Raw genomic sequence first — 13,595 nt, 5'->3', positions numbered from 1 at the left:
GCTCTCGTTGGGTGCAGGCCAGCTTGCCTTCACAAGGAGGCCCTGGGAATCGAACCTAGGGTCCCCCATATGGTAGATGGGAGCCCAATCACTCAAGCCACATCTGCTTCCCTGTTATGTTCTTGATTTCTTGTAGCATCAGTGTAGGTTAGTTGTGCATTTTTAGGAATTTGTTCATTTCATCTAGATTGTCTAGTTTGTTGGCATACCATTTCTCATAATATCCTCTTACAATTCTCTTAATTTCTGTGGGGTCAGTTGTAACTCACCCCTCCCCCCCACCCCCCTTTCATTTCTGATTGTATTTATTTGCATCTTCTCTCTTTTTTTCTTTGTTAGTCTAGCTAGGGGTTTGTTAATTTTATTAATCTTCTCAAAGAACCAGCTTTGGTTTTGTTGATTTTCTCTATTGTTTTTTGTTCTCAATTTCATTTATTTCTGCTCTAATCTTTCTTATTTCTTTCCTTCTGCTTGCTTTGGGATTGGTTTGTTGTTATTTTTCTAGTTTCCCTGGTTATTCAGTTAAATCTTTTGAGTTTAGGCCTTTCTTCTTTTTTAATATAGTTATTTAGGGCTGTCAATTTACATCTCAAGACTGCCTTCGCTGTATCCCATAAGTTTTGGTAAGTTGTTTTCTCCTTTTCATTTGTCCCAACATATTTACTGATTTCACTTGGGCGATATCTTCTTCGACCTACTGATTATTTAGGAGAGTGTTGTTCAGCCTCAATACATTTACAAATTTAATTTTTCCTGTCTATTATTGATTTCTGGTTTCATTCTATTGTGATCTTAGAAGGTGCTGTGTATAATTTGAACCTTTTTATATTTATTGACAACTGCATTATGCCCTAACATGTTGTCTGTCATGGAGAAAGACCCATGGGCACTTGAGAAGAATATAAAACCCACTGAATTTGGATGCAGTGTTCTACTCGTTTATCATATTGTTCAAATTCTGTTTCCTTGTTTTTCTTTTTTTAAAATTTTATTTTATTTTTTAAGAATCTCTCTTCCCTTCCCCCCGCCCTGTTGTCTGCTCTCCGTGCCCATTCACTGTGTGTTCTTCTGTGTCCACTTGCATTCTTGTCAGTGACACTAGGAATCTGTGTCTCTTTCTGTTGCGTCATCTTCCTGCGTCAGCTCTCAGTGTGTATTAGTCAGCCAAAGGGGTGCTGATGCAAAATACCAGAAATCTTCTGGGCGTTAAAAAGAGTTTTTATTTGGACTAGAGCTTACAGTTACCAGGCCATAAGCTTAAGTTACTTCCCTCACCAAAGTCTATTTCCGCATGTTGGAGCAAGATGGCTGCTGATGTCTGTGAAGGTTCAGGCTTTCTGGGTTCCTCTGGGCTCAGCTCCTCTGTTTTTTCCACAAGGTCAGCTGTAGACTATCAGGTGAACAACTCTGTCTCTTTCCCTGGGGCTCCAGCTTAAGACTTCAGCATCAGACTCCAACATCAAAACTCCAACATCAGGGCGGCAGACTTGGCCCAGTGGTTAGGGCATCCATCTACCACATGGGAGGTCTGCGGTTCAAGCCCCGGGCCTCCTTGACCCGTGTGCAGCTGGCCCATGCGCAGTGCTGATGTGTGCAAGGAGTGTGGCAGGGGTGTCCCCGCGTAGGGAAGCCCCACATGTAAGAAGTACACCCTGTAAGGAGAGCCGCCCAGCGTGAAAGAAAGTGCAGCCTGCCCAGGAATGGTGCCACATCCACGGAGAGCTGACACAACAAGATGACGCAACAAAAAGAGACACAGATTCCTGTGCCGCTGACAGCAACAGAAGCGGACAAAGAAGAAGGCGCAGCAAATAGACACAGAACAGACAACTGGGGTGGGGGGGGAATGGGAGAGAAATAAATAAATCTTTAAAAAAAACCCAAAAAACTCCAACATCAGAAACCCTCACATCAAAAGCTTCAACTCTGTCCTCTGCCATGCCTTTTATCTTTTTTTTTTAAAGGGCTGTGAGTCCTTTGAAGTAGCTTTTTTTTTTTTTTTTTTAAGATTTATTTATTTATTTAATTTCCCCCCCTCCGCTGGTTGTCTGTTCTTGGTGTCTGTTTGCTGTGTCTTGTTTCTTTGTCCGCTTCTGTTGTCGTCAGCGGCACGGGAAGTGTGGGCGGTGCCATTCCTGGGCAGGCTGCACTTTCTTTTCACGCTGGGCGGCTTTCCTCACGGGCGCACTCCTTGCGCGTGGGGCTCCCCCACGCGGGGGACACCCTTGCGTGGCACGGCACTCCTTGCGCGCATCAGCACTGCGCATGGCCAGCTCCACACGGGTCAAGGAGGCCCGGGGTTTGAACCGCGGACCTCCCATATGGTAGACGGACGCCCTAACCACTGGGCCAAAGTCCGTTTCCCATGCCTTTTATCTTTGAGTTCCCACCCACCAAGGGGTGGGGACTCAACGCCCTAATGACGTGGCCCAATCAAAGTCCTAATCATAACTCAATCTTGCCCAGTAAAAGACTAGATTACAAACATAATCCAATATCTATTTTTGGAGTTCATAACTATATCAAACTGCTACACTGTGTGTGCGGTGCCACTCCTGGGTAGGCTGCGCTTTTTTTTTTTTCACGCAGGGTGGCTCTCTTACGGGGCACACTCCTTGCGCATGGGGCTTCCCTACGCGAGGGACACCCCTGTGTAGCACGGCACTCCTTGCATGCCTCAGCAGTGTGTGTGGGCCAGCTCATTACATGTGTCAGGAGACCCTGGGTTTGAACCCTGGACCTCCCATATGGTAGGCAGACGCTCGATCAGTTGAGCCAAATCCACTTCCCTCTGTTTCCTTATTGATCTTCTATCTAGTTGTTCTACTTAATAATATGACTAGGGTGTTGAAGTCTCCAAGTATTATTGTAGAGATTTCTCTTTCTTCCTTCAATTTTCCCAGAGTTTGTCTGATGTATCTCAGCGTACAGGTTAGGTGCATATATATTTATGACTCTTAAATCTACCTGGTGGATTGTCCCTTTTGTTAATATATAATGGCCTTCTGTATCTCTTATAACTTTTTTGCATTTAAAGTCTGTTTTGTCTGATATTAATATAGCTGCCTCTGCTCTTTTCTGGTTATTATTTGCTTGAAGGATTTTTTTCTAACCTTTCACTTTTAGCTGGTTTGTATCCCTGGGTCTAAGGTGAGTTTCCTGTAAGCATCATATGGATAGCTCATATTTTTTTTTTATCCATTTTATCAGCCTGTATCTTTTGTTTGGGGAATTTATCACAGTCAGTGATATTACTGTAAATGCACTATTTATTTCCACCATTTTATTCTTTGGTTTTCATACATCATATCATATTTTTGTCTGTCTTTTTGCTCTTTTGGTTATCCTTTCTGCTATTCTTTCTTCTGTACTCTCCTCCAAGTCTGTCTCTCCTGTCTTTTTCTTTCAGGTTTTAAGACTTCCTTTAATATTTCCTGCAAAGGTGGATTCTTTTTTGCAAACTCTCTTTGTTTCTGTTTGTGAATTTTTTATACTTACCTTCATATTTGAAGGACAATTTTTCTGAAAAGAATTCTTGGTTGTCAGTTTTTCTCTTTCAGTACCCTAATTGTATCATATCCCTGTCTTCTCACCTCCATGGTTTCTGAAGAGATATCTGTGCTAAGTCTTACTGAATGTCCCTTTTATAATGGTTTGCTCCTTTCTTGCTGCTCTGAGAATTTTCTCTTTATCTTTGATGTTTGACATTCCGAGTAGTATGTGTCTTGGAGTAGGTCTTTTTGGGTTTATTCTGATTGGAGTATGATACATTTCTTGGACACACAAATTCATTTCTTTTGTGAGAGTTGGGAAATTTTCAGCTATTATTTTCTCAAATACTCTTCCTGCCCCTTTTCCCTTCTCTTCTCCTTCTGGAACTCCCATGACATGTATGTTGTTGCATTTTGTGTTGTCATTCAAGTTTCTGAGCCCCTGCTCAATTTTGTCCATTCTTTTCTCTCTCTTCAATTTTAGCTGCTCTGTCTTCAGTATCACTTATTCTTTCTTCTATCATTTCGAGTCTGCTGTTGTATGCCTCTAGCATGTTTTCGATCTCACCTCTGTGTCTTTCATTCCCATGAGCTCTGTTACTTTTCCATTCAGGATTTTGGTTCTTCTTGGTTCTCACTCAATGTCTTGATGTCATTTATCTCTTTAACCATGTTGTCTTTCAACTCATTAATTTGATTTTGGAGATTTGTGTGCATCTTGCTGATTAGTTCTCTCAAATTCTGCGTCTCTTCTGGGGCGTTGATACATTCCTTTTCTTAGACCATGTCTTCTATTTTCTTTGTATGGCTTGTAATTTTTTGCTTATGTCTAGGCATCTCATTAGGATATAGTTTACTCAGATGCTCAATTTCTCTCTCTTTCGTAGGGATTTAGTGGCAGGAGGCTGTGTGCTCTATTGCTCTTTGATTCTTTGCTTGACCTGGAGTTTTAGGAGTGTGCTGCTGGTTGCTCAGAACTGTGCACTGGACCCAAAATTGTGCACTGGACCCAGTAATTGATTGTAGACTTGCTTCCTAAGGCCTTGGGGAGGGAGGCCATAGAGGCTGGAAAAAGCCTCTACTAATTTTTATTTTTTTTCCTGCACTTCCTTGACCGGCCAGCAGATGGTGCTCTTTGTCAGCTCTCAGTCCAGTGCCTGGTTGGAGTGTATTTGTTGCAACCCAGACTGGATCAGTGTGATAGAGCTTCCTGTGTGGAAGCTAGGAGCCTTGAATTCAAACTTTCTCTGAGACAATTCTGCAGCCTTCTTTGGCAGCTCCCTCCCTGGCTAGGAAATATTTCCACTCCCCTCTGAGTCCTCAACAATCAGTCCCAGTTAGTAGAGAAGGAGCTTGGGAGGGTCGTGTCTCTTTAGCCCCTTGCCTGCTACCAAGGCAGACAATGGCATGGCTCCACTGGCCTTGGAAGGGCTCAGTTCTGTTATCACGATTTCCCTCCTTTGTCTCTATCTCCTCTGGGCAGTGTCCAGCCTTTGCCTAGTGTCTTAAACCCTAGAAAATCTTTTTCTAGGCTTTTCAGCCTGTCCTCTAGCTATTTTTCTGGACCAGAAGAGAGTCGGTCCCATGTCTTTCTAGTCTGCCATCTTTCCAGAAGTGTGTAATATTTCACTGTGTGATTATACCACTATTTATTTATCCATTCTAATATCAGTGGGCATAACTTTAAATTTTTTGCATGCATACTTGATTTTAAAAATCTTAAGTTTATCAGTATGTCTGTCTTCCTAAACAATTTGAGGACTTCGGAGGACTTTAACTTTGATCATCCTCTGCTTTCTTATTATGAACATTGTTCATTATTTTAGTTTCATCTTGTTTTTAACCTTCCCAAATTAGACTTTCTTATTAATATTGTTCTGTATAGCAGTGCTTGTCAATGTTTGTTTGGATTTACCATGTTTACCAGTTTTTTTCTCACCATTCCTTTTTCTCCTTATTTCAGGATTCCACTTCCTTCTTCCTGAAGTATACTCATTAGTACATATTAAAGCAAAGACTTGTTAATTGTTTTTCTGAAAATAACTTTATCTCACTTACACTATTAAACAATAGTTTGGTTGGGTAAAGAATTATAGATTGGCTCTTCCTGCCCTCCCTCCCTCCCCCCCCCACCACCTTAGCATTTTGAAGACAATAGATCTATTGTGTTTGAATTCTATTGTTATGTTTCAAAAGTATGCTATTATTCTAAATTTTGATCTGTTATGAATAATTTGTCTTTTCTCTTGGATTGTTTTCAAGATCTCTTTGTCCTAACTTTTCTTGAATTCGCAAGATATCTAGGTGTGGATTTAGTTTTATTATCCTGTTTGGAACTTGTGTTTCCAAAACTGAAGATTTATTTCTTACATCAATTGTGAAAAATTCTAAGCCATTGGTTTGTTAGCCAAGGAATAATGGGATTTCAAGTAAAAGCAGCACAAGCAGATATATATTTAAAAAAAAAGAAATCACTCTCTGCTTACTGGTTGGTTACTTTGAGCAAAATATACAAAAGGGCTTGCACCTCATATTTTGCATCTGTACAGTGGGGTCAATAATAATCCCTATTCTTCCTACCTCAGAGAGCTGTCTTGAGTATCATATAGAAAATGTCCTTAAAAATGCCTTGCAAATTATAGTATGCTATATAAATATCGCAAGCTGTTTGTAGATGTTCAATAAAATTGTTGAGTGTTCAATGAATAAACAAGTATGAGGTAATAGTATTTCAATGTTGTTATGTTCCTTCCTCCATGCCTCCATAAAGAAATACAAGAATATTTATATCACTCATGGTTGTGTTTTTTGTATATACACATTAAATATGAATATAAACATTTTCACATAGTGAAAAATCACTACGATTATTTAGACCTGTTCTAATTTTATTTATTTCATAGTACTGTTGATATTCCGAAATATAAGCCATTGTCTTTACCATTGGCAGTGTTTAATATCTCTAAACTAGTACCATTCATCACATACTATGCATATCCTTTCTTGGTATTCCTTTTTAAGTGAACTGATTTATTTCTTTCCCCTCCAATTAGATTATATGAAAACCTTTGAGTGGAAAGTTCATAGGTTTAAAATAAGGCAGATCTGAGACTGTATTAATCTTCTGAAAGGGGTGCTGATTCAAAGTACCAGAACTCTGTTGGCTTTTATAAAGGTATTTATTCGGGGTGGAAGCTTACAGTCACAAGGCCCTAAAGAGTCTAAATCAAGGGACCATAAGAGGTACTTTCTCACCGCAAGTCATTGGCCACATGTGAAGCAAGATGGCGGGTGATGTCTGCAAGTGTTCAACCTTCCATTTTCCTTTTAAGTCTGTGTGGTCCCAGCTTCTTCCGGTCTCAGCTATAGGGTAACATAAGGCTCATCCTTCTCCTCAGGGCCCATTTCTTTCCAGGTTTAGCTGCTCTGGTCTCTTCACAAGGTCAGCTGTAGAGTATCAGACTCATCTCTCTTCCCAGGGCCTCTGCTATGTCTCCGGAGCAGTCTCTATACCTCCCTGTTCTTTTCCGTTGTATCTCCTTCCATGTGAGAGTCTGTTTCATCAGCCCACCAAAGGGGTGGAGACTCAACCTTACACACCTTAATGACATAGTCGAATTAAAGCTCAACTCTTCATTTAATCAAAGACATCTCATCTGAATCTAATACAGTCAAAGGATATCATGTCAGAGGAATAGAACAGTTTACAAACATAATCAATATCTCCTTTTTGGAATTCATAAATAATATCAAAGTGCCACAGAGACAAATTCTGGTTTACTATTTTCTGACCTTATGACATTAGGCAAGTCAGTTTACGTTTCTCATCTTCTGTCTATTTTTCTGAAAAATAATGAATTAATCCACTTAGAGAATACCTGCCATTTGGATATTTGAATCACTTAATTTGTATCCTGTAACAAGCTTGCAATGTAGATATTATTATCCCTGTTTTATAGGTAGGATACCTGACAGGTAGGAAGCGTGATACTCAGAAAGGTACAATAACTTGTCCAAGGTCATAAAGCTAATATACCTCATAGGCAGAATCCAAACATCGGTGTCTGATAATAAAGCCCATGCTTTCACTAATATCTGAGAAAGTATTTAACATAATGCTTGGTATCTAGTTGACACTCATTAAATGGAGGTTCTTTTTTACGGCAGTAAAAACATTTTTAAATTTCCTAGCACTTGACACTTTACCTTGCACATAGTAGACACTTAATAACTAATTGCTCATTGTCTCTGTTTGTGCTGCTGTTTTCTTATTCACCGAACGTCGACTTTCTAGCCAAAGGAAAAGGACAACCTCAAACCAGAGTGAATATTAACGCTGCCTTGGTTGAGGATATAATCAACTTGGAAGAGGTAGATGAAGAAATGAGGTCTGTGATGGAAACGCTCAAGGATAATTTCAATAAGACCCTCAATATAAGGACCTCACCAGGTTAGTTACTGAACCAATGTTTTGGGGAGGGGATTAGTGGAAAAAGTATGGCTTTGGCAGAGCTGAGTTTTAATCCCAGCTTTGTCACTTACTAAGTGGTGACCATGGACAGTTACTTTACTTTTCTGATCTTCAGTTTCTTTGTCTGAAAACAGAAATACAAATTCTATACATTGGAGTAGGTATTAAGTGAGGTAGCATATAATGGGTCTAGCACAGTGCCTGGCTTATAATTAATTAATTTATTCATTCAGCAAATATTTGTTTACTATGAAATAGGCATTGTGCTAATGAACATTAGTGAAGAAAAATAGGCATGGCGTTTTTGCTTTTATGGAATTATACTCTCAATAGAGCTATTGTTATGACTATACTGTAAAGACATCTAGCTATTTATTCTCACAACAACTGAAATCTTTGGTCTGACTTTTCCAGTTTCTCCTGTTTGGCAGCTCCTATCCCTTACAGGGAACCAAATGGCTTGCCCAACTGAAACATTTCTATACCCCTGAGCTTGACCAGGAAGATTCCGTTTGGGTTAATAACTTCCTGAAAGTGGATTTTCTAAGTGGGAAATGTCAGAACTGTCTAGGAGAACTGTTTGCAGATGTGATGGAGAAGTAAGTTGTCAGCTAATGGTGCAGGCAGGCAGGAAAAATCCAATTGCTGGTAAATTGGCCTTTTGGAAATTATCATCCTAGAGTCAAGCCTGGGACCCCCTCTGAAGGTGCTTGCAGGAGCTTGGGCTGTACCAACTCACTTCTTTGTTGGGATAGTTCATAAGGAAACTAGAAAATATTTTGTGAACTTTTCTTAATAAAATCAAGTGAAAAGTATACAGCTCCATTTATAAATACCATTGGAAACATACTGACTTCAGAGATGAGATCCAATATGAAACCAGAAGACTATTCCCATCATTTGTCAACCTTTGGGTTGGGGCATTTTTGCTTTTGCTGACAGTAGATTGTGCCATTCAATCTCTCCCAGCTGCTTATTTTAAACTTGCTTATTATTTTAGGTATGAAACTGATAAAGTGCTCTGTCTCCCCTGTGCTTTCTGGTCTGTTAGCATTCTGCAGCCGAAACCAGAGAGCAGTTTGAGAGGAGCTCAGGGAGAAATGTGATACTTAAAATTAGCCAGCAAGCTCCACTCTTGTTGAACTTAAAAAGATGATGGGCCTGGAAAGAGGTTGGGAGTGTAATTTGTTAAATGTTAACCTCTGAGAAAATGAGGGGCAAGAATGAGGCTGAGGGAGATTCTCACTGGGGACAGATTGAGGGGAAAAGATTTGATGCATTATGTCGATATGGATTTAGGGAATGGGAACCACCACAGTTGCATACTGAAAAGCCTATGTTGAAACTTCTGTGGCAAAGGATCTTATGGCAAATCAGAAAAGCTGAATTAAGATCCATTTTCAAAAGGCCTCCCATTGGTATTTCCTCTTTGCTTCTTTCTTTTCAGGGTTATGTTTGTGTAACATTTTATGCAGAACTTGGGGTCATGAAGAGACTAGAAAAAAAGACGTAGCCAGTCTTTTTTTGCCGACTTCTTCCAAATCACCTTTCTTTATCATCTGAACCAGCAGGCACTTTTCGTCTTATTCCTCCATTTCTCTACTAGCAATTTCTATTTCCATGAGAGTTGACTCCTTTTTTTTTTTAAGATCTTCTTTTATATTTATTTTTAATTGTCATTTTTAAAAAGATACATAGGTCACAAAAAAAGTTACATTAAAAAATATGAGGGGTGGGGGGTATATGGGGACCTCATATTTTTTGAATGTAATATTAAAAAAATGAATAAAGACAAAAAAAAAATGTTTGTTCAAAGAGGAAAAAAAATGAGGTTCCCATATACCCCACACCCCACCTTTTAACAGTTATTTAAGAAATGAGCTTATTCATTTGGTTATTCTTGCCCATCCATCCATTCATCCATCCATCCAATCAATCAAAGGATCGTTGAGCACTTGATCTGTGCTAATTACTTTAGTAGGTGCTGTGGGATTCAGAGAGAAAAGACATTGTCTTCATTGTCCGGGAGCCTAGGTCCTAATGTAAAGGAACAGACAAGTACACTATCATGTATTAAAACATCCCACAAAGCAGAGTAGTGAAGACCATGGCTTTGGAGTGAGTCAGACTTGGATTACAATTCAAGCTCCATCACAAATAGCTGTTGTGACCATGGGTGAGTACTCTCTGTGCCTCAATTTCCTCATCTGTAAAATGGTGGAAATAATAACTCTCTCACAGGGTTTTTGTGGTAATGAAAGCAAGTAATTATAGAAAGCATGTATCACAATGTCTGGCTCATAAAGGTGCTCAGTTAATATTGGCTATTATTATTTTATATAAGTGTGCACAGAATGCTTGGAAACACGTAAGAGGGATTTGTAACGCAGCCTAGAAAGTCACCAAGATTTCTGAGATTAGATGCTACTATAGCTGATGCTAAAGTAAGATTCGGAGTTATTTGAGCAGAGTAGGGGTTTCTCGGTAGAAGGAAAACTATATCCAAGGTTCTTGAGGCAAGAGAGAACAGAGTATATTAAAGAAATTGTATGTAGAACAGTTTGGTTAATACATGGGAGAATGGCAAGAAATAATAATAATAGTTAACATTTATTGGGCACATATAATATGCCAAGATGCTCTTATTAGTACTTTAATACACTATTTCATTTAATCCTCCAACAACCCTCTGAGAGATATACAAGCTTTATGTCCCATTTACAGATGAGGAAATGGCATCCCAGGAAGATATAAAGATCTGTCTAGGATCACACAATTAAGAAGCGGCAGACTTGGTGTTTGAATCCAGATTATGAACTTCAAAATTATGGAGACTTCTAAGCATTATACTTCCTGGACTTTTCCAGATTGAAACCAGCCAGGGGTGTCAACAACCTTCTATCTTGTGATGACATGGAATCTGGTTGAATACTTCAAATCAATCTTTGGTCCATAATGGGGTACTGCATTATTCTAACAACAATTTGCTAGGACAACTCCAATTTGTTTAAGAGACCCTTTTTGCTCTTTTTCTCTGTGTCTCAGAATGATCCATCCCATCTATGCAGTAGTTCCTACTGCGAATAGTAACATTTTTCTTCTAGTCTTTGTTTGCATAGGATATGAAGGAATTTGAGTAATGCCCCCATTTCTCTCTGTAACTGTGGCTTTATTTGCTTGCTTTCTTGGGTTTCTGAAAATTTTGCCCAGGATTTTCCATAGTTCACACGTGGAAGAAGGTAAGATCTAGGATAACAGTGAAATGTTAATAGATTTTTTTTTTCTTTTAAAGGATGTTCAACTTAAAAAGAACACAAAATAAATAAAACAAAAAATGAAAGGAAAAAAAAAGGAGATGCTCATTTCTGAAGGGTATTTAAACAAAAACCAAGGTAGTATGGAGAAGTGATTCCAAACCTGGCTGTGTATCAAAATCCTGTGGTGAACCTGAAAAAAATCCTGGGCTCCCAAAAAGTCACAGACTCCCAAGTCCCAACAGAATCAAGATCTCGTGGCCTAGGAATTATACTAAAGAGCTCCCCAGCCAGATTTGAGTTCCACTGGTATAAGGAAAAGACCCTTGATTGGAATTATAATTAAGTGCACCTAAGTTTGGGTTTTAGCTCTTGATTGTTTTAACTTTTGTTAGCTCTATGTCTGATTCTATGGCCAGTCATTTAATCTCCCCAAGCCTTATTTTTCTTATCTGTAAAATGGGAATTGTAAATCATTGTTACAGGGTGGTTTTAAGAACTAAAAGAGATGATAAGAGGTACCTTTTTCCTGTGCTCACTTTTAGTGCTTTTTGTATCCTTGATTGTTATATCATTTAGTTACAATCCTGACTTTAATCCTGTAAAGTTGTTATTTTATGACTGAGTTAGAAACCAAGGCACAGAGAAGGTAAGTAATTTGCCCAATTTTTCCTAGGCAGTAAAGTTGTTGGAGGAGTGACCAACTCTTCTCAGTTGTAGCACAAAAGTCCTGTGCCTATGTAACTCTCCAGGTGCAGGCAGACTGGGGCAATTGATTACCCTAGATGCTGATAAGGAATTCTAACCTAGTTCTGTCAACATTTCAAAATTCTTTTCATCACATGATACTTGTTCTAGGTCTGAAAGCCCCACCTTGAATGGCTATGACATATTGATAAGAATCCCTAAGTGTTCATCCAACCTGCATTAGATATGGACACGGAAGCAGGTCCCTCTGGATTTTAACTCTATACCTTTTCTTTTAGGATCCCTTGATCATATCACTGTGGTAACTGCTGATGGGAAGCTTGCTTTAAACCAGATTGGCCAGATCTCCATGAAGTCACCGCAGCTGATTTTGGTCAACATGGCCAGCTTCCCAGAGGTAAATTGGCTTTGCAGAAAGGGTTCCTTTGCAGGGACCCTTTTGGAATGGAGAGGGCTGGGTCATATAAGGAGGAGGTATTTCTTCTAGTGTGGATGAAATTAGAGAGGAGGCACAGTAAATGGAAATTGGGGATAAGGAAAATGTCTGTCCCTATTTCTAAATTCCTTTTCTGTTAAACTTGGGTTCTATAGGGGCCTGGCAAGTAATTTGAATACTGAAACAGGCCCCATCTAAGGAAAACAAGAGGAGTGATGAAGTGATTGGCACTTGGCCAATGTGTGGGGAAGTTGCCTATGGTAAGCAGAGAACCTGTGCTGTGTCCAAAGGGGGCATCCTCTACTCAGCTCCTACTGATCATTGCCAGGCAGAAATGTAGGCCTGGTAATCAATGTTACCAGATCTTGTGGTTTTTATTTCCAGAAAAGATTTTTGTTTGTTAATTGTTGATAACTAATTCAATTCTTTTTTTTTTTTTAAGACCAATCATAATAGCCTGGGGGCCACCAATTTCTGACCTCTGCATTAGTATTTGGAGCAGTCCTTCCAGGAATTCACATTCCTTTCAAACTGTGCTGACCGTTGTAGACTATCACACAGAAACCAGCGCTTCCAAGCCTGGAAGGCAGGTTGCATTAGATCATTGCAACTATGAGCTTTTATGATTCTGGTTCTAGTTGAGGAAGATAATTGGACTTTTCCTTATTGGTGCAGTAAGAATTGGACTGCATCAGGAGTCCTAGAGGACCAGGTCTGGTTCCATCTTTACCTTCATTTCCGTTTGACCTTGCACAAGTTGCTTCATTTCCTTATCTGCTAACATGAGGTGATAGGAACCTAAAGTTCCTTCTTGTTCTGATTATTTCAGTAGTTCCATCCCAAGACATTGACCTGAGTAAGATCTGCTAGATATGACAAACTGGGTAACAGATGTGACAAAAGGAAAACCTTTGCTATGAACAGACTGCTTCCAATTTGAGGTGTCTTATAGCTAATTTGCCAGGTACACTTGTAGGGCTTTTTCTTACCACACTCCCATTTCGTTTTCCATGAGTGAGCTTTTAAAAGTGTATTTGGACCATGCCATTCCCACACTTTAAATTTATCATTGGCTTCAAATAATCTTTAAGAAAAAGTCTAAAATCTTAATGTGGCTTAGAAGGCCCTGCCTGTTTCTCTAATCTTTCTGTTCTTATCTTGTGCCACTATCATCCTTTGTACATCATTCTAGCCCAGGGGTCCTTAACAAGGGGTCCATGAGCTTGAATTGAATT

The 13,595-nt window shown here is 39.4% G+C and overlaps 1 protein-coding gene across 3 annotated transcripts in view; it reads left to right on the top strand.

Annotated features, from left to right (window-relative positions):
- Positions 1 to 13,595, top strand: part of MRRF (mitochondrial ribosome recycling factor) — a 72,012-nt gene that overhangs the window by 16,786 nt on the left and 41,631 nt on the right. For 2 of the 3 annotated variants that reach the window (XM_004453901.4, XM_004453902.4), the window contains exons 3-4: positions 7,786 to 7,941; positions 12,203 to 12,321. In XM_004453901.4, the coding sequence (XP_004453958.1) occupies positions 7,786 to 7,941; positions 12,203 to 12,321 (275 nt within the window). The remainder of the gene's footprint in view (positions 1 to 7,785; positions 7,942 to 12,202; positions 12,322 to 13,595) is intronic. The other variant, XM_071217020.1, reaches the window with a different exon arrangement.

This window comes from Dasypus novemcinctus, chromosome 8, assembly GCF_030445035.2.
Source record: "Dasypus novemcinctus isolate mDasNov1 chromosome 8, mDasNov1.1.hap2, whole genome shotgun sequence".
Classification (NCBI taxonomy): Eukaryota; Metazoa; Chordata; class Mammalia; order Cingulata; family Dasypodidae; genus Dasypus; species Dasypus novemcinctus.
This window is presented reverse-complemented; position numbering and strand designations above follow the sequence as displayed.